We start from the raw sequence: 25,899 nt of genomic DNA on the forward strand, positions 1-25,899 counted from the left end.
TCAATAAAATATTTCTTTTTCTTTCAAAGTGACTAAGCAGCATCCACCAAAATTTAAATGAAAACTTTAATATATTATTTTAGAAGCAGAAGTTTTAAAAAATCAATCAAAATTAAAACCAGCAATAAGTATACTATACAACATGTGCACAGCAAAATATTTGATTACACTGTAAAGGTTAGTCAAGTAACTATAAGAGTTAATGAATGAGTTCCCTCTGGTTTCAAAACTACTAGCAATGATTAACATTAATGTGACAAAAATAGAATCCCCATATGTTATGGTAATTTTCTGCTAATAAACACCTTAAAACACCTGGCTTTCTTTTAAGTTATTTGTAAAAAAATAGAGGGTTTTTAAATCTCCTTTTTGCATAGGATTGGATTTTTTCCCTCACACCTGAATATTTAGAAGACAATCTTTCTTTTCTCTATACTTGAGGTTTTTGCACAGTGAATATAGATTTGAGTCTTCAGATTGGCATAGGCAGAAAGGACTGTACTTGATTTAAATTTATTAAACTGATTTTCTCCAAGAAAAAACTGAGAGTCTCCTGCACCTTTCTTTTAAAAATCAGGTAAGTGCCTGCAAAAGTAAAATAACAAGACGGTTTGTTCATTGTTATACATTTATTGACAAATTCTGCTACTCAAGATTGCCAGTCTAGAATGCGCAGGATTTTGCAGAATGAAAAAGTCAAGACACAAATATTCAAAATCTTTTTCCAATACTGTCACCACACAAAGCAATCTGCCCAGTTTTGCTCCCATGAGTCATCTCCTTGTCACTTTTACATTATAATTCCTGATAAAAGACACACCACTTAACTCGAAGTTTAACTTCCAAGAGTTCTTCAAGGGAAATCTGACTTTAACATTTCCTAATCTATAGTCTGGAATTTTGCACATATTATTTATTCAAACGTTTCTTCAATTGTTCTAGATGCCTAGCATCAGCATCCTGGAGAATTAATACAGTAGCTTTAGACTGAAATGGATTAAACTCAATGGTCATCAAACAACAAAGATCTATCAGCTGTTTTTGACATTTCTCTAAACCATCCTTAAATTTTAGACGTAAAGCGGGATCCTTTTTCAGCTTATTAATTTCAGGCACTGAAAAGCCAATGAAACTTGTTAGAATATCATCAGCAAAATCTACTTCAAGATAAGCAGAGCCATCAGAAATTTTTGCCTTTATACCCCAGGACCCATTGCTTTTTGTGAGGTTTCCAGTGAGAGTGACAATAAAACATTTAACTTTCAGAATTGTAACAGTTTCTGGGTTTTTTGCAAGGAGAAGGGAAATATATGTAAAAGGTGGAGAATCTAAATCTAAATGTGTCTCTAGTGCCTTGCAAGGAAAGGTCTGTGAATCATGTCTTTGCTGATCTCCTTCTGGATCCATTTTTAAGGAAAATACAGGATCATCATTTAATACCCTGCTGTCAGAAGTGTGTTGGTGTTTACATCTGCTCTCATCTAGGTCTGTATAATTCTGCCCCTCTTCAGGAGGAGTTTCCAAAGAAAATGCTGATGAACTGCAGGTCTGATGTAAGCCCTTGTGCGGCAAAATGCTACTAATGTTATTTCCATCTTCATCAAATATCGTTCTTCTCATGTTCTTTTCGCTGCCGATAGCTTCCCTGGCCTTATCTCTTTCATTCACATGGTCTTCTTCACCGGTGCTATTTAAAGATGAACTGCAGGAGTTTCTAGATGTATGTGGAAGTCTGCCAGTAATTAAACCCATGTTTCTGTTCATCTCCACTGGTGGCACATCTTCCATCTCTCTTTGCATCTCTTCTTCCAGAAGAAAATCATCTTCTAAAGGAAAGTCATTTAAAAAGCCATCAGCATATTCCATGGGAGGTGAAACTTGTTCATCTGACTGAGGCAAAGGACTCCCAGATTTCTGTAGCAAAACATTTCCATTATGTGCACTCAGTGAACCTGAGGCAGTATTAAAATTGTTGCTTCTACTACAGTATCCACTTTCTAAAGATGTCCTGTTGTTTAAAGTAAATTCATCATTTTCATCAAGGCTGGCTAAAAGCTCTTCATCTGAAGGGCCAAGAGCTTGTTCTAACTCATCCACAGGCCTTGAAAAAATCTGTTCATGTCCAGCTTGTCCAACGGAATTAGGATTTTCAGCTTCTCCAATTAATCTAGCAAGGACTCTTTCCTGACAATAATCCTCAAGAAGAGTATCAACTTCACCGCCCAACAGTTTCACATTTTCTGGTTTAAGCAGAAGAACTCCGAGACGATATACAATATTGCCCTGTACAGTGATTTTTGTTCCAGGAGGAAGACTACTGCAGAGAACGGGCACTGGTTGATACTCCATGCCCTGAATTTGATATACGCCATCTGTTAATTGTAGCATCAGCATTCGAGTCGGCTTTGCTTCCCAGGGCTTCTGAAATGTCTGAGTACTGGCTGTCACTTCTTCATTTACCGTGCTTTTCCCTCTTAGCTTCTGCAACTGAGAATATGCTGGCTGGCTAACATCCACCAGTGAATCAATCTGTACCGAGAAGCAGCCTGATAACTCTCCCTTGGGAGTATCCAAGATGCAGTTAGGCAAAATGGGATATTCCAAGTCTCTCAGATCAGTAAGAAGCCATTGCTCAAATACCTGCTTGTTAATCTGAGCTTGACTTAAATTACAACCACTGTTTTCTTCCTGGATCCAATTAATACATGCTTCCAGCCATGTTAAAGGAACTTTCACGTGCCATGTGGATGAAAGCCAGGTTTCCACTCTTGCTACAATGCTAGATGTAGACATTTTCTTTTATGGTCAGATACTGAATTCCCTAAAATTGAATCCAAAAAGACATATTTAATCTTTTGACAAAAACGGAAATTATTACAAGTTTCATGTTTATATTGCATAAAAAAATTAAATTAAAACACTTCTACAGACAAGGAAATTCATAGGCATTTCCAATATTTAACGTTTCAATCAGCATAAAACGTATGTGCAATTATCAGCATAAAAGTTATGTGCAAAATATAAGAAAAGCATGGAGACTTATGCAAGCAACCACACTTCTTTTCTGTTTATTAAACTAGAAACATATAAATGAAACTATTTTCTTATAGATTGAAAGTGAACGGACAAAAAACCCAAACCATAAGAGCAGTAGGTTTTAAAATATATCTCCTCTTCTTTTATGGTTTTCTTTCTGTTAACACACAGCATACTTTAGAAATTGACCTGAGATGTTACTCTCTCACTTCACCAGCACTGTTAGGAACAGAAGAGGATCTATAGAACCAAGCTGAGGTCTATCAACACCTATATCAGAGGAGTGACTGACAACAGAAAGCTGGCTTTGAAACATTGTTATCTGGAGACCCAGTGCAGGACTTGGCTGCATAAGCACCAAGCCTTGGCAGCCATCAGGGACATCAGCGGCTAACTAACTCCTTGTTAGTTTAGGAAGTAGTTCTGCACAAACAGAGTAGAACAGAAGTATTTCAGTTGGAAGGGACTCTGATAGATCATTTAGTCCAACCACCTGACAAATTCAGAGCTGACCAAAAGTAAAAGCACGTTAGTAAGGATATTGTCCAGATACATCTTAAAAACTAACAGGTTCAGGGCACCAGCCACTTCTACAGGAAGTCTGTTTCAGTGTTTGATCATGCTCTTAGAACTAGAATCATTCAGATTGGAAAAGACTTCCAAGATCATTGAGTCCAACCTCTGAACACTACCACCATGCCAACTAGATCATGGCACCAAGTGCCATGTCCAATCACTTCTTGAACAATTTCAGGGATGGTGACTCCATCATTGCTTAAACACCCATTCCGTGAAAAATTCCTGATGTTCAACCTGAAATTCTCTTGGTACAACCTGAGGTCTATTTTAAATAATGACCCCCAGGTTACAACAATTTCCTTTCAAGTAGATTGTGGAGACCAATAACGTCTCCCCTGAGCCTCCATTTCTCCACCCCTGCTCCCTCAACCACTCCTAACACCACTTACTCTCTAGGCCTTTCACCAGCTTTATTGTCCTTGGTAAAGAAATTATTCCTATTGTCAAGACTGAACTTCCCTGATGCGGCTTTGAATCATTCCCACATCTATTGCTGGATGCCAGGAACTCAGCAGCATTCCCTCTCCAGGTCCCCTGCCCAGGGAGCTGTACAGAGCAATGAGGTCACCCCTGAGCCTCCTTCTCTCCAGCCCAGACAGACCCAGAGCCCGCAGCCCCTCCTCACAGGATGTGCCTTCCAGCCCTTCCACCAGCTCTGTTGTCCTCCTCCGGACCATTCCAGGACCTCCTTCCCACCCTTCTCAGAGCGTGGGGCCCAGCCCTGCACACAGGACTCAGGGTGAGGGCAGCGGGGCTGAATCCAGCAGGATGATCCCAATCCCAGCTGGTGATGCTGTGTCTGCTGCCCCCCGGGATGGGGTTTGCCCTCCTGGCTGCCCGGGCGCACACTGCTGGCTCACCCTGAGCTGCTGCCCACCAGCACCCCAGAGCCCTTTGGCAGGCTGCTCCACACGCACTCCTCTCCCAGCTTACACTCGTGCCCAGCCTTACTGCATGCCAGGGGCAGAATCTGGATTTGTTCTTGTTTAATTTCATGCTGCTGATAATTACCCAGTGCTCCAATCTATTTCAGATCCCTCTGCAAGGCTCCTCTCCATCGAGAATATCAGCAGCACCTCCCAACCCGGTATCGCTAGCACACCTGCTAATGGTGCATTCAAACCCTGCATCCATGTCAGTACTACAAATATTGAAAAGATACCAAGTTGCCTAAAAGCGCATGGATCATGTTGAATCCCTCAGAAAGGGCGACCGAGTAGCTCAATCCTTCTACAGGATAAAACGAAAACAAAACCTACACTAAAAATATTTAAGAAACACCAGGTATGGGTTCTGCTGTGTTTATTGGGGTATTTTTGGCATTTTGACCTTTAGAATGAACAAAAGAACACCCTGCCTCCAAGCTCTCCCCGAAAAATTCACCACTCGGAAGATACCGCCTAGTTAGTCCAAGCAAAGCGCCAGCTTTCAACAAAGGAGGTGAAAGGGCTGAGGGAGGAAGGGAAGCAGAGGCGGAGGGAGGAGGAAGACCTGAGTGAGGTTAGGCCGCACCTTGCAGCTCCTCGGAGGGGACGGGAGCTCCAACTCACCGGGGCGAGCGAGCGAGCGGTGGTGGCGGGGCGGCCGCGGCTGCCGCCGGCCTGAGGGACGGGGCTGCGCCCAAGCCCGCGCTCCCCGAATCCGCCGCGAGCACCCAATAGCCAATGGGAGGCGCGCGTCGAATCATCGCGAGAGTCTCGCCACAGCCGGCGCCGGGCTGCACGCACAAGGCGGGGTTTTAGGGGACGCCATTTTCTCGCCTCTCGGCCACAGCAGCTCCCGCTTTTCTGGGCCGCCCCCTCGCTGCCCGCGCCGCTCCCAGCGCGGCTCCCGCAACCCAGGTAGGAAAGGCAGGCCGGCCGGCCGCGGCACGCGTCTAGCGGCGCCACCCTTTCCCCGGGCCCGTCTCGTCCTTTTCCTCACGGAGGGCGGTGCGGGTCGCGGCGCCGCCTCCTGTGCTGACGGGCAGCGGCTTCACCCAACGAGGCGGCGGCGGTGCTGCACGGGGGGCGGTGGCAGGGCCAATCGCGGGTGGCGCTGGTGGATGTGCGCGTCGGAGTCCGAGGCTGCTCCCTTTTCTTTCCCGTACGCGGCGGGGCCGGCGGCGGGCGCAGGTACACGCAGCCCGCGGCGCCGTGCGGCCGGGGCCGACGAGAAGGGGAGGGGGGTGGGAGAAGGACACAGGCCGGGTAGGGCCTTGCCTGGGCCGGTAGAGCCGCCGATGGACTCCGCTCTGCGGCGCGGCGTGACACAGCGGTGCGAGACGGCCTGTATCTCCTGCCCTGGGGCCTCAACCGCCGAGGGCTGCCGTGGCCACAGGGGTTTCGTGGGGTTTGCGGTAGAACGAGGAAAACACTGCATGGAGGACAGTGGTGTGTGGCCACTTCGGCTGTTGCTGAGGGGCTTAAGGTGGTCTCTGTCCCTGTTGCCCCGCGAGGACAGCGCGCGTTTCGCAGCACCAGCGGGTGCGCTCCAAGGGCAGCGGCGCGGCGGCCGCTGCCGGCTTCCCGCGCCCACCCCAGGCAGTTGTGCCCAGGGAGAGCTTCTGTGGGGGATTATGGCGAGCGCAGCGAGGGCGCTCCGGGCCGCGGCCTGCGCGGAAGCGGACCCAGAGGCCGATCGGGGGGCGGAGGCTCCGCATCTCGGCCTCGCCGCTCTAGGGGGAGGGCGGAGTGCCTGTGGCGCTAAGACTGACCCTGCTCCGCCCGCTGCGCCGCGCTTGGAGCCGCCGGGCACCTTCTTTGTGTCCGCTCGGGCCGGGCTGGGTAACGCTCCCCGCGGCCGCGTGGTGGTGGTGGCGGCGGCCCTTCCGCTCCCGGCTCCGCCTCGCAGCGGGCCGGCGGGCGCCATTTCGGAGGGCGCCATTTCCGTTGTTCCTCCTCGGGGGTGCCGCAGCAGCGCCGCCGCGCTCGCCCCGTTCCCCCGCGCTGGGCGGGCGGCTGGAGGCGGGGAAGAGAGGGGCAGGCGAGAAGCTGGAGGCGCTCTGACGTTCCTCAGCTCTTAGGTCTGTGGTCGCTGGTTCCACCCCTCGTGTCTGCTTTAGCCCTTCAGTGTTCGTAGAGAACCTGACTTTATTAGTTATGTGAATGTCCTCGATTTACCTAGCTGAGCCAAGATTACTGAGAACACATGACGTGATCACAGTTAGCTCCCCGCTGCCTTAGAATTCTTGGCACAATTGGAAGTAGATTGGCCGGTGTCTGAAAGGGCTGTTACACTTTGTCCATGTCTTCCTTACCGCCCGTCCACGTAACAGCGCAATTTTGGCAGCGTCTGTCTGAGATCCCTCTTTTACTGAACTTGTGCATGCCCGTTAGTGCGCTTCAAATACGTGGAAATGCCGGCATGTGTTGGGGAAGACAGAGCCTGCTTTTAGCCCCTGCAAGCCGGGCAGTAATTACATAGCTGTCTGAGAGTACGTTTAATAAATTAGAATCAGCTTCTTCCCCACCCCCATTGCCTCTCCGCCGATTATGGATACAACAATGAGTGCCTGCTGTTTGTTGAGGCAATGGAAGTTAATGGAATGCAAAGGGAAATATGTGATTGTTTGGCTGTACTTGTAAATCATGTTTTCAATGATAGTAATTGAATATTTTTTTCATTTATGCTTCTCTCTAATGTGATTTAGTCGCTAAAAGCAAGTCACAGACTTTCAGAAAATTGTAGTGAAGTAGAGGAGGTTTTGGAGGAGTGTCCATGCAGTGGGTTGTATGTAACTGCAGAGGGTGATTTTTTTAAAAAGACGTTATTTAGTGTAGTTGCAAGTTGTAATTTTTATTTTATTCATCAAATATAGTTGAGAGGAACACATGCTCAAATGCGTGCTAGTAGAGAATTTGTAAAACAAATGCTGATGATTGCTGTAACAGGAATTTTTATTAAGTGCAAATAGCGTTGGGCTAAATAGCAGGACCAGATTTTGGTGTAGTGCCCTTTAGAAAGAGAAACCAAGGCACATATCTTATAATGTTGAGATTATGTGGTTACTTAAAACTTGTGTGTGCCCAAGAAGTGTAATTCAGACATTAAGGGTTTATGTAAGTCTACAGATTTCACCTTCAACTTCTCTTCGTGGTGTGTTTGGCTTGGCTGTGGTTTTTCTTTTAAAAGAAAAAAATTTGCAGCAATAGTTTAGGTCAACCCTTTGGTTTCTTGCTGTAGCAGAATCAGACTCACAACGTGGGAAGACTCACAACTGATATATGCTGTTTTCATAGGCTCTTGAAGCAATAGGCTGTTGGATTTTGATCCCGCCCAGAATACTTGAGTTTTTGTCAGCAAGGATATATAACAGTGGTAAGTTCTAGCAGCAGGCATTTATTTTTTTCACTTTAGCATGAGGTACAGTTTGTCTTTTGACAAAAAAAAAAAAATGGACTGTCTTTATTTTTCAACAGGTTTTGCTTGCCTACACAAGAAAAAAAGGCAATGGAGACTGAACAACAGGAGGAGACCTTTACCAACACAGAGACAAATGGTAAATTTTTTAAAGGACTATTCATTTTTAGAAAGACTCTCTTTAAAATTTTAGTATTCCAAAGAATTTTATCATGATTTACCTTTACTATATGTTTGCATCAGCAGTAATTTTGTGTTCTGCATTAATTGTCTTCTATTTTAATTAATGTATCTTTACACATGCTTTTGGAGCATAAATATATAATCTTTCTTGTTGATGTGTTTTAGACATGAGAACTGAAAGTTATGACTAAATGTTGAAACATATTTCATAGGTGTATGAAGAATGTGAATATGAATGGTATAGGGCGTATCTGTTAATTGTATTTTGTTCATTGTAACAGTTACATGCAGGAGTATGAATATATGAAATATTGCTAAAAGCTTAATGGAAAATTTCTTGGGAAGTACCAGGAATGTTTGGGCATTATTGTTGTTGATGCGTGCAATTTTTTCCCAGAATATTTGAAGTGCTGCTTTGCTGTTATTTCACCAGTATTTCAGTGTCATACAAACTACGTTTGAGCTTTATGCCTGAAAGGTTTTCCCCAATTGAAATTATAAATAAATACTAAGTGGGTGATGCTGCATTCCTTTGGACGTGTCTAAAATGTCGTGAATTTCGTACTGACTGTGTGCAGCATTTTCATTTAAACATTTTCAGTTGTTAATTAGTAAGAAAGCTGTTGACGTGAAGACTGGTTTCTGTGCTATGGATGGTCAGAATAGAGCATTAACTGTAATTAGTTTTGCGCTAATAGGAACAAATGTATTAATAGTACAGAGCATGACTTCGGCATGTGTTCCACTTCATTTTGACTTAGAAAGTTAAATAAATGTTTATGTTTCCCCCCTATGGACCTCTCTACAGGCAAACGTCCTGCAGAAGATATGGAGGAAGAGCAGGCCTTCAAAAGATCTCGGAACACTGATGAGATGGTTGAACTGCGCATCTTGCTTCAGAGCAAAGTACGCTTTTTTACTTTCTTCGTGTGTAGCATTGCTCAAGATGGTGGTGACAAAGTGTATGGTGAGATGGAAGTGTAGAGAAATTATGTGCTTTTTTGGAAATGAGGTAACTTATTAGATTAATTTTCAGTATATAGGAATGGTAGTTGTAGGTGTATTGCAATGGAATTGTCCTCCAGGTTCTCTTAAAAGGATAAGTCCCTAAGGATCAATACAGGGTTTATTAAAAATATATACTTGCTAAGAAGTAGAGCAGTAAAGAGTCTAAGATATGTTTACATTTGAGTGGAGGGTAGCTATTTGGGGGGTAATGACTGTATATGAGTCTTTGAAAAAGAAGGTTTTTAGAGGATTATAAATAAGTGCTTTTAGATTAAATATGTGAGATGAGAACCTAAGATTTTAGTAATTCTCTCAAATAGATCTACTAAACTTGTTCAACTATATCAACAGGAAGAAATGTGGGAGTAGTTTGTTAGGGATTGCAGTGATTTTGTTGACAAGTATAAATAATTCAAATTGCTGTGTATGAATTTGCTCTGGTGTTTCCAGTTGCTACAGATGATTTATATGTTCTGAAGTACCTCAGTCTTTGGTGTTGGTGTGAAAGACTGTTGCCTGAACTCTGTGTGGCATTTCTGACCAATAGCCAAGTCACATGGAGTACCATTTTGCATGCCTTTAACATAATATGTAATAAAAGCAATATTTTTTGTAGAATCCTTGAAAGAACATGGTAAAAATGTCGTTTTCCAATTCCTACTTTTTACTATTTGTCAGTTTATTCCTGTTAATGTTGGTGGCTTTAAGGAAGTTGGTGGCTGTTAACATTAATTTCAGCCTTTTTCAATTTATATTGCTCTGAGAAATTAGTTACTTTACTGATGTGCAAAACAGTATTAGCACTTGAAATTATCAAATGTTTGGAGCTTAAAATGGAATTTGCAAACATATTCCATAAGGGAAAAAAAAAAAAAGATCAGATAATGGAGGAAGTAGTTGACCTGCATTACACTCATTTAGTTTCTTTTTTTTAATAGATCTAGGCTATGAGAAGCTCAACATGGGCAGAATTGCCTAAAACTTCTCTTTAGAATTGAAATGTTAATGGCAAAGCTGAGTTATCTTTCTTTGTGTGCTGTGTTCTGTGGTTGTAAGAGCTTTTGGTAATTTTTTTGTAATGCCAAAGTGATGTGTCCCCCCACCTCTTGGGCCAACCAAAATAGATCTACTGTTCTTAGTGTTGAGTTCATAAACTTTGTTTGTACTGAGTTGTCATAATGTAACTTCTGAAAACTATTTTCCAGAATGCTGGAGCAGTGATTGGAAAAGGTGGCAAAAATATTAAAGCACTTCGTACAGACGTGAGTATATATGAGTTTGAACTAATTTAACACTGCTTCTTTCAGAGCACTACATCGAAAACTTGATTGCGTGCATTTCTATAAATGGGAGCAATTCAACTCTATAGACATCCAAGTTACAATCCATTTGTATTGATTGTCAGAGTAGATAACAGTTCCTCAATTTCTGTTTCAATTAAAACCCAGCCTGATGCACGGGATGAGAGGTTTATGTTAAATCTCTTCACTTTTTAATAGGATTCTGTTAAATTACACACTTGAGCTTGAAGTGAGTTACCATCCTAATTAAAAATATTGACAAAACTTAAACTCTTAATAGTACCATTCCCCATCAATGCATCAGTTATAGTACTGCTGAAACCCTTGCAGGTGGCTGGCTTAACCCAGTGATAGAGGAATTCTTTAACTTCCTTCAAAAAAGCAAAACGAAGTCATCCATCTGTTCCTTAACAGCTTGCACATGAAGCACAAAACCATTAATATTAAGGTTTCTTGCTTTAAATATGAGTATAAAACACTAAAGGAGCATTGTATTCTACTACTTGGAAGTATTTTTAAATGGTCATGACTTAATGCCTGTTCACATTTTACAGGGGGCTTGACTCTGGTGATTAGACACATGCTCAGCGTTAATGTTGTGTATTTTTAAAACTTGGCAACACTTCTTAAATTCCATTCGTTTACACTCCTGTACTTAACATCAGCTACAATTTCAATGGTTTTTCCAATCAAGACTCTGTTCAGCACAATATTTGGTGGTATATCATTACAAATCAGTTCCAACTAAGTTCATAAACTACTGCAACTAGAGTTGAGATTTTAGTTGAAATGGTCAGGAATCATACATATGCTCACTAACTTTGGCAACTAGTTGTTCCTCTTTTTTTAGGGTTTTTTTAGTCGGGTTTTTCTGTTCTGATTTTTTTTTTTGTTTGCTTTTTGAGTAAATCAGTATGTCACCTATGTCCAGATAATTTAGATCGGTCTGGATCACAAACTCCCGATTTGCCCAAGGTTCTAGTACTATCAGTCTCGACAGTTTTTGCATCTACCCTCATGAGCCAGCCTGCTACTGAAACGTCATTTATTGAAAGTAGTAGTTTAGTCAGTAGTAGTTTTAGTCAGATCAAGTGACTCATTTTTAAAGTCCATACTGTTAGGCCACAGTCGGTGTAGCAATCCGTTATTGTGTTAGCCTTCAGAACAACTTAAGCTTGTTTCGTTAATTGAGAGTAATGAGTATAGTTTGTATTAAATTAAAATTTATTGCTTTTCCCCCTTTTCCCTCTCCTTGTTTTTTTGGCCATATATCTCCGTTGCCCATGTACTGGATCGACTTGCCCCTGCGTTGCCCACCATGACGTTGGCCCATCCGCCCCTGAACGCCCATGTGAAAACCCTGGTTGGCTATGCCCAAAAATGTGCTCGTTGCCAAACGGGTACCATACTTGACAACTTCCGATTGAATACCCATGCCCAATGCCAACATCCACGAACGCCAATGACCAATGCAGTACAATGCCAGTGTTTCAGTCCCAGACAGCAGTGGCCCCGAGCGGTATGTCCCAACAGTTTATGCCTCACTGCCTGAATAGAAAGAGAGAAATGTATTTTATTACCTGCCTTTGATATAATTAAATAGTATCCCCTTATAGACGGTGTATTGTTTTTTTTCAAGTTTTCTGTCTTATTTTCCCCATTAAGTCTTTTTGTCACTGAACTTTTACGTGAGTTGCCCACCCAAACAATCCACTAATTTTATTTCAATGGAAGGAGCACAGCTTCAAGTGTTGCATATTTGCTGCATTGTAAATCAGATTGGTTCAAAATAGTCTCTCGCTCTGTCTTTGTGGCCCACCTTGCTCCCCTCAACATTGCCTGTTCATAATTATTTCTGATGAAGTGCTAATTCCGGTTCGCTTTCCTTCACTTCTCATTTGTTTCGTCTTTTTTTTGTCTTGCATTTTGTATTTGTTTTCTTGGAGGCCCCATTAGTAATCTGAGTTCCATAACCTTATTCCAGATACAACGTTCACCACTTGTATATCCTCACATTTAAAATGAGAAGGTGTGCCAGTTCTACGAATGTAATAGCGAGGGTATCCTAATTAGTGGTGGCGGGGAACATGAATATTCACTTCTACTTTTCAGTTCTGCGTCAGTTTCTTGCCCGCTTAATTTGAGCCCTTCCAAAAGCCCATTCTGTCTTTCTCTTTCTGCGAGACCTACCTAATCTTAAATTTCTCATGCATATATACTGGGCATAAACAAAGATGCATGTGTTGTAAATTGAGCAAACAGGTTTACTTTAAATGGGGAATACTTGTAATCTCTTCTTTGTAGTAAATCTTGTTAAAATTTTGTGCGTGATGATAAAAATAATTTACTTCTATTTTTCTTTTCTACCTTCTCCATATTGTCTGTCATTGTGGCTTCCAACAGCATCTTGAGTATAAGTGCAGATATAGAGACAATTGGAGAAATCTTGAAGAAGATTATCCCTACTTTAGAAGAGGTATTTATCTTGAAATTTTCTTCTGTTTCGAACGAAAAGATTAGCTTTTGAATGAGATTGTTCTAGAGTATTTGCTACTTTTTAAAAACAGGAAACTAGAAAAGTGAAAAATGCCAAAAGCCTTTTAAAGAAGGGTTATGGCTGTCATGTTGGCATTTTTTGGGTAGAGGGCAAAGTCTGTCATTGTTTATTAAACTAACATTTTTGAACATTTTCCAAAAAATAAGAGTTGCACTGATGCCTTCTTAAGTCGTTATAGCAAGTGGTGCAGTGTAATTTAATAATTAATGTAAAAAATAGGGAAAACTGATACTTGACTGGTGGTGAGGTGTTTAAATTGTTGTGATTGTATCAAAAGAAATACACAACTACAGTTCAGCAATAAATTAAATCACCCCATTCTGTTTATAAAGAAGAAGCTTAAAACGCCAAATATTGAATTTTTGTGAATCATCTTTATTTGCTTCTCCCTATATGCATCGTATTTACAGTATCAACACTACAAAGGCAGTGACTTCGACTGCGAACTTCGGCTTCTTATTCACCAGAGTCTGGCAGGAGGCATTATTGGTGTCAAGGGTGCTAAAATTAAAGAACTCAGAGAGGTACTTGCTTTCTGTTCTTCTGAGATTTTATTTTGTTCAATAAGCAATGTTTTCTGTTCATAAGGGGTACATCTAAGTATCTGCTGTGTGATAATTCCTTCTCACCGTGTTGCATACATGCTTTTGATGTTGTGAGGCACAGCTGGAAGTTGCAATTTTCTTGCAGACCCTCAGAAGTAATGTCAGTGGTAGAGCAAGGACTTGGTTAAACATATTTTTGGTAGAGTACTGTTTTTAAAGAAAGTATTTTTACTTCATTTTATTAAAATTATATTAATTTCTCCTTTTAGACCAAACTGCTGCATAGTGTAGAAGTATTTGTGTGGTTGAACACACAAAATAGCTCAGAATGAAACCATCTTCACAGTAGATTTACTGTGGAAAGACTTCATGCTGCTTTTCTGTTTTTTAATTCTAACTCCTGGAAGACCATATGTTTTTTTAAGTGAAAGACTAAGATATTAAAAACTTTATGGTCTCTATGAACTGAAAACACATGGTTGTAGAAACGAAGGGAGACGACCCATCCTCTGATCAGCATCGAACTCCAATTTATTGATCCACCAGGCACATTTTATAACAGTGTTAATTAAGGTCATACATATTGCAAAACCCGAGCTCATCATAGGCTACAGATTAAACACTAATCCCTCCTTTTTTTTTCAATACCTGTGGTTTGTTACTGAAACCAAGATTTGCTTTCTCACCCTGATATGAATGGCTCTCAAGGCATCCCTGTCTGTCACTTTTACTTTCCCAAAACAGCCAAGGACAGAATGTTTACCTGTTATGAAAAACAGCCTGAGAACTTTGTTGTTTACAGAAACAGGCTGTGAGAGGCCTTTTACTTTTCCATCAGCTATATATGATTATGGCATGTCTGAACAAAACTCTATAAGCCATTTCTGAGCAAAATTCTCCAACACATGGTTGAGTTTCTTGGCATTGTGTCAGGCAGTTTCAGGTCAGTTCAGGTATAAGCCAATACTTGTTTGCATGGATTAAGAAAGACAAGACAACTAGACATAATCCTAGCAACACTGCTGTCTTAGCATTCAGAGCATGTTTAATTTGGAAGCTAATACAGCCTATAAGCTCACAATGGTTATGTGATCCTTTTTCTAATACTTAATTAAATGATGCATCATAGGTGCATCATAATTAAAATAGGAGAAAATTGATTTTTTTTTTCAGCCTCATACAAAACTTAGAGCAGCAAGATCTTTAAAATATGTAATCTTGAAATTTTGTGTGATAACTCAAAAGCAAGCATGAAGATTGAAGTGGGTGGGAACTTAATTGTCTTTTGAATCTATTTTTAAAATATTGTAATGGTTTTATAAAGTTTTTAAAAACATATTTTATAATCTTGTTGGTTTTTTTTCTTTTTCTTTCTTTCTGCAGAACACTCAGACCACCATTAAGCTCTTTCAGGAGTGTTGTCCTCATTCGACTGACAGAGTGGTGCTTATTGGTGGAAAACCTGATAGAGTTGTTGAGTGCATCAAGATTATCTTGGATCTTATCTCTGAGGTAATGTTTATTAAATTTATTCTTTCACTGGCATTCATGAATGTTTTGGACATTAATGGAATGAAAAATGTTCTAGTTTAAATTTAGTAGCTTGTGCTTTCCCAGCAGCAAATGATGGACAGTTACGAACCTTGGAATCTGTTCCTATTGTTTAGAATTGGGGTACACCTCATGAGCAATTTTTGGTAGTACTGGGCCATTTATGCTTTGCATGTGATCAGAATGAAAAATTCAAAGAGGAAGAAAAACAAAATGTTTTTTTATCGAAGTAGTTTTACTGTCATAGTTAAGTTCACAGGAAGCACATCAACATCTCCTTTCTTGGCAGCATTGTGAAATCAAGAACATGTTCCAAATGCATTGTGTTAGTAATTAAATATGCCAGTTGTAGTATAAATATCTGATTTGGGGAATTGTTTTGTTTGTTTATATTAGTCTCCAATTAAAGGACGGGCCCAGCCTTACGATCCCAATTTCTATGATGAAACGTATGACTATGGTGGCTTCACAATGATGTTTGATGATAGAAGGGGACGGCCAGTGGGCTTTCCAATGCGTGGAAGAGGAGGTTTTGATCGAATGCCCCCTGGTCGTGGTGGACGACCTATGCCTCCCTCAAGAAGAGATTATGATGATATGAGCCCTCGCAGAGGACCTCCACCACCTCCACCAGGTCGTGGTGTTAGAGGTGGCAGCAGAGCTCGTAATCTTCCACTTCCTCCTCCACCACCTCCTCGTGGCGGGTAAGTTGTTGGATAAGTGCATTATACGAAAACTCATGTTGTATATCTGAGTCATATTCATATTTTCAGTGATCTTTCCATGTGTCCATGTTGGTAATGATTAGGCAGGATTGAGCCTGTATTAGACAAGAGTATTTTGAAATACACTGAAATTTAATTACTTGCTGTGATGTGGTAAGTTGCCAGGACTATGGTCAGTAGTTCTGGAACTTCTCTTGCTCAGTACTTGGTTAGAGTAGGTTGATACTAAGTTTATGTGAGCCCTGAATGGGAAAATTCAGATAAGAGTAAACAAGCTAGCTTATAACACACGTAACACAATTAAAATGCTACTGTCTTTTTTGTTTTAGAGATCTAATGTCCTATGACCGAAGGGGCAGACCAGGAGACCGTTACGATGGCATGGTATGAGTTTAAAATTTGCTCTGTTGTGTCCCTAAGCACAGTTAGCATGCTGAACTACATGCACTTTTTGTCCATACAAATGATCCTCCTGTGGATTAATATTTGAGGTGTAAATTGTACTCTTTTGTTTTCTTTCTTTCTCCCTGTCATCAAAAAGATTCAGTGATTTTGATTGTGCTCAGATCTGTAGGGTTTCTTGCACTGGCCCTCTTTCAGATTTTTTTAATCAGTATGACATTCATTCTTCTCAGTTACTAAACTGTTCTTATCTCAAGCTGTAAGTTTTACTTTTGATTCTTGTCCTAGTTCCACTGGGGGTTGGGCGGGGGTGTGTGAGCAAGCAGCTCTGTAGTGCTTAGTTACCAGCTGCTTTTAAATCACAACAGATCTGGATCTCTATAGTAGCAATATTCTTTACTCCTCTGGCTTTGTTTGGCACCTTCTTTAAGATAGCAAGTAACACATTTTTTTTCCTTCAAAATTAATGTAGAAGATAAAAGTGAAAAAGCTATGAAATGGGCTTCACATGAACTCTTACTCTTGGGAGTAAGAGTTACTGGAACTCCAGATTGCAAGAATGCCATATGCTTATTAGTAATAATAAAAGGAAAGATTTGCAGTTACAAATATTTGCAGTCACAAAAAAAAACCCCGTTTCCCATGCTAATCTACATGCTAAGAAACTGAAAGAATGGAGAAGTACCTCTCCAAGATTCCTTATCTGTAATTACATGTTTTCAGGGCTTAGGTTTTGTGTTCTTCTGTTAGCAGCTTATAAAGCCTGTGCTAGAGTACATAAACTTAACAGCCTGCCCTTCTTTGGGTATTTGGTTGAGCACAATCTTACTTACCTTGACTCTTGGGCAGTAGTGTGTTCTAATTTTGTTCTATCTTTATTCCAGTTCAGCTAGAAAATCCACTTTAACTTAGGCTTTGCCTGTCAGGTTGACCTTCACTTTATTGTCATGAGTTTCTATACACAAGTGGAGTAATTTCTGCTAGCTTGGTTTCTTTCATGGAAAAAAAAAGCAATTTCATTTCTTTTCATAGTGAAGCTGCTTATAACTTTGGCTCCTTTGCAACCAAGTGTTATAGCCATTAAAGTGAGGACTACTTTGCAGGAAAGATAGAATTTAATTTCTAGTTTTAGTTAATCGTGATCCTGATATCCTAAATTGTGTAGGCAGAAATTTCCACACTGAGCATGACATCACAGTTTCAAGTGTTATGCCAAAAAGTAAAGTCCTCCTGTGCTATGAGCAGCAAATAGAAACTGTTGTGTAGCTAAAAGTTTAAATGAAACCAATATTACTGTGGTTTGTGATGGAAAAAGCTGCCCTTAAAGAGTAGAAATGCTCTTTTCACATGAATTCTATCTTACATAGGTGTAATAAAAGGCAGCAATTGATGAACATCTCCAAAATACTGGGTAAATTTATTGTACAAAACCAAATTTTTCGCCAGTTCTCTTTCACGAAAGGCAGAAAGATTGAACAGTTGACAGTCTTAAAGTCTGGATGCTGAACTGTGGTTTTTACTGTTTCAGAGATACGACAGAGCATTGACAGCTTTGTAAATGCTGAGATGAGAAAAACTCATTTTTGATTTTAAAAGATGCGTAAATTCCTCTTGCCTGTACAGATTTAATCACTTAAGATGATTAACTTGTCTGTTAGCCTGGATTAAAGTTGTAGTATAAGTACGTACTGCTGTTTAAATGCTCATTTGACTTACGGTCTGTTCTGAAGCTTTTTCTCCAAAGTACAGACTTGTTTATCAGCATATAGAAATGTAACTACTACAGTGTGTAACACTCCAGATCAAGTCCTGTGTACCATAAGGGCTATGGTGATCTGAAAAATCCTGAGTTCTGTGTATTTAACATACTCATTATCAGGGGCATGTAAAAATTAGTAAAGGAAGAATGTATGACAACTCTTCTATTTATTCGTGCAGATGCTGGAAGGAAGTAACAAAATTTCACTTTCCTAAGTCACTCTTAAAAACTAGAAAAACTTACTACAAAAGAATTTGACATCAGTTAGGACTGCATGCAGGGTTTTTTCTTATATGTAAAAGTTAAGCTCTTTGCCTTATCCAGCCCATCTGTCATCTGGTTTCTGTTCCAGTTCTGAGTAGTGACTAGCACTACTCAATGCTGGTCTGCAACGTAAAATGTTATGTATGCTAAGACACTCTGTTTCAGAAACTAATTTTGCACAAATAAACATCACTTGTTGAAATGGTAAAATTCTGAAAGAAAGAAATGCCATATATCGTATGTTTTAGAAACATAGTTAAGTTTCTAATGTAGTTAGGCAGTGGTAGACTGTTAGTCTACTTGCTAACAGGATGAGGTATATGATAGTAAAACATAAGAAGCAGTGTCCTTCCTGCTTAACCTGCAGTTGGCATAATCACTTGCAGTTACTTGTTTCAATCTTACTGAACCTTTTTCTAGTAGATAGAAGAATTAATACATGTAAAAATGTAAAAAGTTTTTCTGAAAGAAAAAAGAAGGCTTAAGTTTTGCCTTGCTTCTGAGTGAGAGGAAAAAGTTTCTGAGCTTCTTAGTGAGAGGAAAAATCTGCTAATACTATAGAAAGAGAAGGAAAACAAAAGTTGCCCATTTAGAGTTGCCCCAAAGTAAAATTAAAAGCCAGTGAGTTTTGAAGGTGATGTGAATCACATAATTTCAAGTCTTTGTTAATGGTATAAGGGTTTCTTTATACCACTTTGCATTCTGTTTCGCTGCCACATTCTCTAAAAGTTTGTATGACCTGAATTTCCTTTCTTCCTCTTATGTTGCATCTGGAAGATGATGCAGTGTCATGTGGATGCCTGCGATGACATGCAGCCACCAGAGTTGGTGAGTGTTTTCAGCCTGGTTTTGAAAACTGCTTTATTGAATGAGTTCAGTGATAAAGCAAATTTAAGAGATCTTGAGTGTAGTCCATGGCAACTTGTGCCTATTAAAATTTATGAAGCCATTCTTCTGACTTTGAATTTAGGGGCAGACATAATGGTGTGTCCTTTGATGGCAGGTAATGTTAATAGAAATGTGGAATTATGCAGCAGCCTGGTGAGAATAGGGGAGCTTCTCTGTACCTCTTTTGCCTCCTTTACACAGTATTTTCATTTGGATAAATGGTAACTTTCTCCATTACTGATGCACTGTAGATGTATCAATTTATGATTTATGTTTTGTTTTACTTCCATAATGTTGTGGGATTTTATTTCAAGCGGCAAATATTTAAAATAGCTTCTCACTTATTTGTGAATCAACTATGTTTACCTATCAATCTATTTGAAAATGTGTCTTTTGACCAGATAGGTTTTGGGATGTTATCGCAGAATTATAGACTGATTTTGGTTGGAAGTAACGTTAAAGATCATCTAATTCCAGCCTGCCATGAGTAGAGAACCTTGAACTAGACTGGGATGCTCAGGGTTCCATTGAACCTGGCTTTGAAAACTTCCAGTAACTGGGAGTCTGCAGCTTTTCTGGGCAACCTGTTCCAGTGCCCCATCACCCTCACAGTGAAGAATTTCTTTCCAATACTTAAACTAAACCAACTCTCTTTCAATTTAAAGTTGTTGCCCCTTGTTCTTCCTCTACATACCTGTGTGAAAACTCCTCTCCAGCCTTCTAGTAGGCTGCCTTTTGGAGCTGGAAGGCCACAATAAGGTCACCCTGGAGCCTTCTCCTCTCCAAGGTGAACAGTTCCAGCTCTCAGACTCTCTTACAGAAGAGGTGCTGCATCCCTCCAATAATCCTTGTGGTCCTCCTCCAGACTTAATCTAGTTGATCTATGCCCTTAATGTTGGGGGCCCCAGAGCTGGGTGCAGTACTCATATTAGGATCTCAAGGCTTGACCTTACAATGCAGCCCAGGGCACGGTTGCTACTCCGGGCTGCAAGTGCTCATTGCTGGGTCATGTCCCACCTTTCACTCGCCAGTATCCCCAAGTTCTTCTGGGCAGGGCTGCTCTCCATCTGTTTCTCCCCTAGCCTGTGTTGGTACTGGAGGTTGCACCAGCTCAGGTGAAGCACCTTGCTCTTAGTCTTGTTAAATTGAATGAGGTTTCCTGTGCACTCACTTTTGGAGCTTGTCCAGGTTCCTCTGGATGCCATCCAGTCTTTCAGGTCTGTCAACAGCACCACTCAGTTTGCATACTTGTCTGCAGGTGTACCTAATCTGTTTGTGTCATTGATGAAGACATTGAGTACCACTGGTCCCAGTGGAGGCCAATCTCTGAGGGACACCACTTAATGTCTGTTGAAACTCTGAGCCATTGACACTGCCCCTTGGATGTAACTGTCTTTATTCAATAAGCAGTCTACCTGTGGAATCTATCCCTCTCCAGTTTGGATGGAAGGATGTGGGGGCAATGTCAAAGCCTTTACAGAAGTCCAAGTACATGGTACCTGTAGCCCTTCTCTTGTTCACCGATGTAGTCACTCCATTGTAGAAATTAGAGAGTACATCAGGTGTTGCCAATGTCTTGAAGATGGCAAAATGCTGCCAAATTAATACTTTTTTATTAATTCATGTGAAAAGTCAGTTCTTACCTTTTGTACACAGCAACTGTTTTAAAATTCTATTATTTTGTACTGTGGAGAGGCAGATGTGATCAAGGAAAGGTAATTTCTTTAAAACAAGTTAGTCCAAAAAGTATCCTATGGCAAATACCAGCAGTAATATGCATGTGTATGCAGTAAGCTATGTGATCAGCCTCTCAGTTTAACCTTTAGCAGAGTCCTTCATTGTTTTGTATTTTGGAGCTCTGTGATGTTGTCTTATCATATGTATTGCTTAGTAACATGATGAGACAGTACAGGTTGCTTAGAGACAGAGGATAAGCTCAACACTTTGATCTGAATAGCTTCCTTTTCAAGGTAAAAAAAATATGGTAAGGAATATTTTTTTGGAAAGTTGTTACATTATAACTTCTATGGGCCCCTCCTTGTGAGTGGATGAACTTGACTGACTACCAGGGGCCTACTCAGCTGCTCTCATGCCCCCTCCTTAGTAGAGTGACAGGAGAAAGTAAGACAGAAAAGTCTGGCTCACGATGGAGACAGGCAGATCACTTGCTAATTAACATCTTAGGCAAAACAGAGTTGGCTTGAGTAGGTTTACTGCCACTTTGAGTAACATGGTGAGAAACAGAAAAACACCTTCACCCACTTCCACTTGTTCACAGACTTAGCTTTCACTCCTTCATTCCTTTCTCTGCTATTTCTCTACTATTTTTCTGCCGTGAATTGTGCAGGGGTGGTAGGGAATGGTAGGTTCCCGGTCAGTTTGTCATACCTGTCACTGCTCCTTCCTCTCTGCACTATTCGCCTTCTACAGTGTAGGGTTCCTTCCATGGAATGATACAGCTGGAGCTGCTCAAATTATCTGTTTCCAGTGGACTGCAGTTCTTAGGGAACTGTTTCAGTGTGGGTCCCCTTTGTGTGGTGCAGTTCTTCACGAACAGACTAATTTGGTGTTGGTCCTCCCACAGGGCACAGGTATCTGCCTGTGTGGCTTCCTTCTGGGCATTTCTACTTGGTCTCAGCATAGTATCCGTCAGTGGGCTACAGTGTAATGATCCTCTCCAGTGTAGTTTTCTCCATGGGCTGCAGGGTAGTCTCCATGCCAGTTCTGGAGCACTTTTTTCATCCTTGCTCACTCTTGCAGTCAGTGCACATTGGGTTTTTTTTACTCTTTTCTTAAATGTTATCACTGAGATGTCGTCAGAAGTTGAATTTGAGAGAACCACATAGATTTATTCTTTGCTTCTGTAGCAAAGTATAAATACATGGTTTTGCACACTCAGAACACATTAGATGAAATGAGAACCTGATGTCAAATGCAGGTTTACAAATCCTAAAAATAACAGAGCCAGGAGTGCTCGTTGCAGTCATTTACATTCGGTGTATGGTGGTTCAGATGTAACAGAAGTAATTATTGTAATTATTGTGATTGTTTATTCTAAGATGTAAAGGGTTTGTAGCACAGTCAGAATCAAAGGTGTAGATGTAGTAGGGTGATTTGCTGGGCAGAAATCTAGCCCCGGAACTGGAGACTGGAATGTCTTTTGAGCTGTATTTGTAGTATTAATAAGGCTCTACTCTGATTTTGTATTCTAATGTTTAGTACAGAGGTCACAAGTACATCAGCATTAGCAGCTGTCTACAAGAAGCTGAGATGGTGAGACTGCCTTGGTATACTGGCATGGCAGAATTCTTTGTCATTTTATGTGTTATTCTTAGAGGTTTTGATAGGGCAGGATAAGAATCACAGAATATCTGGAGTTGGATGGGACCTACAAGAATCATTGCCTCCAACTTGTGGTCCTGCACAAGATGGCCTTTGGTCCAAATTGGACAGAGATTAATGAGATCTCTCCCACCCACCCCTTTTGTTTCTGGTCTTCCATATTTGCCTCAGGATGCCCTTGATGGCATAACACTGTTGTATTTATATCAGATTGAGGGTTGTGATGTTTGATTAAATGGGCTCAAAGTTAACAATATAATGCTTAAGGTAAAAATGTGTTAATGAAACGTGGCTGTTCACATTAATGTTTTTTTCTCTTTTCTCTTACAGTTTGAGGGTGGCTCTGGTTATGGTAAGTGTTCATATAGAACCTTTGCACGTAGTTCATTATATAGTTACTAAAGGGCTTGATGCATACACTTAAATCAGATTATTCTTACGCAGGGGGGCGTGGTTCATATGGAGATCTTGGTGGACCCATCATCACAACACAAGTAACGATTCCCAAAGATGTAAGTAAAGTTGAGTTGCTTTCAACTCAGGCTTTCTCTTAAAAAAAAAGTCACAGCCATTTTTCAGACTGTTTAAGTAAATCAGAAATACTTAAAATGCTTGATTAAGTACTTCTAGTACAAAACAAGTGTTTCTAAATTGCCAACAGTGTAACGCTTGACTGTTTGGTTTCTGTCTTCAGAGACACCTTAAAGAATTCTACTTGTGGTTAATACTCAGTAATAGATAGGGTCCTTGTAACGCATGTTTTGCAAATGAGAGCTGGTTCTCTGAGTTTAATCTCACCTGCGTTTATACAATTAATACCACAGGGGATATTTTTAAGCTATAAAGAAAAAAGCTCCCATTGCAGCACTTAAAACTGAATTTGTGGAAACTACTCAAATGGTGTTGTAATTTTTTAACTTTTGGAAAGGCAGTTGTATCAGGAAATTAATGTTTTTGCTTTCTTCCTAGTTGGCAGGATCTATTATTGGAAAGGGAGGCCAGAGAATCAAACAAATACGTCATGAGTCAGGAGCTTCGATCAAAATTGATGAACCACTAGAAGGCTCAGAAGATCGGATAATAACTATTACAGGAACACAGGACCAGATACAAAATGCACAGTATTTGCTGCAGAACAGGCAAGTTAAAGTTTATTGTTGTCCTTACTGTCAAATTAACATGTATATTATAAAACTGCTCTCCTCTGTGAATCACTTTTTTAAGAAGGCAGGTTTTAAGTAACTATTTGAACCTAACTTCTCTAGTGGTAGTTCTGCCTTGATTCTCTTCTGCTCTCCATTCTAATTAAAATGAAGACACCCTCAAAACTAATCTTGCTGGAAGACATCTTAACCAAGCAGTCCTCTCATGTCTCTGGTGAAAACTGCTGCAAAAAAACTACTTTTAATAAATTTCATAGAGCCTGTAGAAAATATAGAAGATTTCAGTGGATGTTGGCCTAGTTCTGTGTGGAAGACTAGTGATTTTGTTGTTTTTAGATAACTAAATTGACAACAAATCGCAGTCTGCCATATGGCACAGACCATGCCTCTACAGGACAAGTTGAAATCGATTTGGGGCTGTTATGCAGCATTTCACACCTTGCTGACAGTACTTTGCCTTTTCTGCCAAATATTAACAGCTACAGATAGCATTTGCTGTATTAACATTCTGGCTGCTATAGCAGTTTTAATATCTTAGATTACTAATATTTAACTATGCCTGAAATACACTAATATAATTGTTAGCCATTGATATTTTAAAATTATGTATTTTTAAATGTGTTAGTAATTTGTAATTTAATATGCTTTAAGAATGTTGATGCAAGATGTATGGTCCATCATTCTAATACATGCTTTTTTCTTTTTCTTTTATAGTGTGAAGCAGTATGCAGATGTTGAAGGATTCTAATGCAAGATTATTTTTTCTTTTTTATAGTGTGAAGCAGTATTCTGGAAAGTTTTTCTAAGACTAGTGAAGAACTGAAGGAGTCCTGCACCCTTTTTTTTTTATCTGCTTCTGTTTAAAAAGCCAACATTCCTCTGCTTCATAGGTGTTCTGCATTTGAGGTGTAGTGGAATCTTTGCTGTACACCAGATGTAATGTTTTAGTTCCTTACAGATACATGGGGGGGGAAGGGCGCACGAGACTAACATTGAAATTTTGAAGTGGCAGAGAGAATGGATTCTATTTTTGTTCACTGTTGGTGGTAAATTGTACTGTTTTACTGTAATTGTTGTGAACACCCTGCTTTTATGTACACTGTATCTTACTTTGAACGGGGAGAATATGGTAGGTCCTGTGTCCCTGGCATTTGTTGAGAGCAGTGTGCAGAATGAAATGCATTTTTATAAGAAACAATTTAGGATTTTTAAATAAATTTAGTGAACTTATTCTTGGTGGTCATTTTTCTTTAGGTCTGCATAAGGTCATAACTAAAATCAATACACCTAGTTTTTTGGTTTTTTTCCTTATAAATTAAAGTTGCTGTTAAGCTTGCTCTTCAGTCTCCTTGATATGTAGATGGAGTTATGTGGGATTTTTTGACAAATTAAAAGAGATCGTGTGAAAACAATAACTGCTTTGCTGTGGGGGCAGAAAGGTGAAAATATGCAAATGTGTAAAACTTGACATTTTTGCAAGTGTTTGGCCCTCTTTGCAATACCTATATATATTGGTGACAGTATATAAATAAAATACTTTTAAACTTTGTGATGTCACTGAATAAACAGTTGTAAAGTACACCTGGTTTTAGACAGCTTGCTTCATGCAGAGTTGCTCTACCATTACTGAAAAAATTATACCTGTTTCCTGAGCTTTTGTTTGTATGAGGTAGGAATTGCAAATTGGCAAGATGAGATATAACTATGTAACTTGTTTTCCATTGTATGCAAAACTTCAACTTGTTTCCCAGATGTATGTCAAGTTCCGTAAGAATTATTTGTGAGAAATTAAAAAAAATACAACGCCTCTGGATATCTCATGTAATACCTTGGCATTTGTATTTATAGTTTAAAGTTTTAATTTCACTTCCTGAATAAAAACAGATGAAAAAGTTTAAAGGTGTGTGGCACATAGAGATGTGATGAGTCCAGACTAAGTGAAGATTCTTTTATTGTCTTTGGTTGGTTGGTTTGTGGTGTCTCCTTCTCTTCCCCCGATTTGTGGTCTATGAACTTGGCCTTTTTATTACAGCTGCCCTTTAAAATGGCATGGTGAAGGTGAGGAGCCTGAAATGTTATGCATAAGGCTGGCTCCCTTGGCAGAGTGGTACTGAATTCTGTAGAAGGAAATGCCATCACTCTCGTTAAGTCAGTGGGAAGTCAGCCGGCTTGATACACAGCTTGGCACCTAAATTCTAGAGTGTAATCCAGGCTAAGGTTTTGAGCAAAATGCAAGTTAACTAAAACAGGCTCAA

At 40.3% G+C, this 25,899-nt stretch overlaps 2 protein-coding genes across 11 annotated transcripts; one reads left to right on the plus strand and one right to left on the minus strand.

Moving 5' to 3' along the window:
• Window positions 1–610: 610 nt before the first annotated feature.
• RMI1 (RecQ mediated genome instability 1) lies at window positions 611–5,364 on the minus strand. Of its 3 annotated transcripts, none has more exons than XM_059491799.1 (2): window positions 5,166–5,364; window positions 611–2,821 (listed from the first exon to the last, which is right to left on the minus strand). In XM_059491799.1, the coding sequence occupies exon 2, from the start codon at window positions 2,791–2,793 to the stop codon at window positions 910–912; it is 1,884 nt and encodes a 627-aa protein (XP_059347782.1). In that variant the 5' UTR covers window positions 2,794–2,821; window positions 5,166–5,364; the 3' UTR covers window positions 611–909. The 3 variants fall into 3 exon arrangements, with proteins under 3 accessions (XP_059347782.1, XP_059347783.1, XP_059347785.1); XM_059491800.1 differs by having other exon boundaries at window positions 5,128–5,296; XM_059491802.1 differs by having other exon boundaries at window positions 5,107–5,208.
• On the plus strand, window positions 5,328–25,543 carry HNRNPK (heterogeneous nuclear ribonucleoprotein K). Of its 8 annotated transcripts, none has more exons than XM_059491804.1 (16): window positions 5,328–5,456; window positions 7,836–7,914; window positions 8,016–8,094; window positions 8,935–9,045; window positions 10,353–10,409; window positions 11,924–11,967; window positions 12,852–12,924; window positions 13,401–13,529; window positions 14,934–15,062; window positions 15,498–15,805; window positions 16,156–16,210; window positions 19,029–19,079; window positions 22,812–22,833; window positions 22,911–22,993; window positions 23,451–23,620; window positions 24,359–25,543. In XM_059491804.1, the coding sequence occupies exons 3-16, from the start codon at window positions 8,047–8,049 to the stop codon at window positions 24,390–24,392; spliced, it is 1,314 nt and encodes a 437-aa protein (XP_059347787.1). In that variant the 5' UTR covers window positions 5,328–5,456; window positions 7,836–7,914; window positions 8,016–8,046; the 3' UTR covers window positions 24,393–25,543. The 8 variants fall into 8 exon arrangements, with proteins under 8 accessions (XP_059347787.1, XP_059347790.1, XP_059347789.1 ...); XM_059491807.1 differs by having other exon boundaries at window positions 5,367–5,456; window positions 8,016–8,095; window positions 8,948–9,045; XM_059491806.1 differs by lacking the exon at window positions 5,328–5,456 and adding an exon at window positions 5,636–5,729 and having other exon boundaries at window positions 8,016–8,095; window positions 8,948–9,045.
• The last annotated feature ends 356 nt before the right edge of the window (window positions 25,544–25,899 follow it).

This window comes from Ammospiza nelsoni, chromosome Z (genome assembly GCF_027579445.1).
Source record: "Ammospiza nelsoni isolate bAmmNel1 chromosome Z, bAmmNel1.pri, whole genome shotgun sequence".
Taxonomy (NCBI): domain Eukaryota; kingdom Metazoa; phylum Chordata; class Aves; order Passeriformes; family Passerellidae; genus Ammospiza; species Ammospiza nelsoni.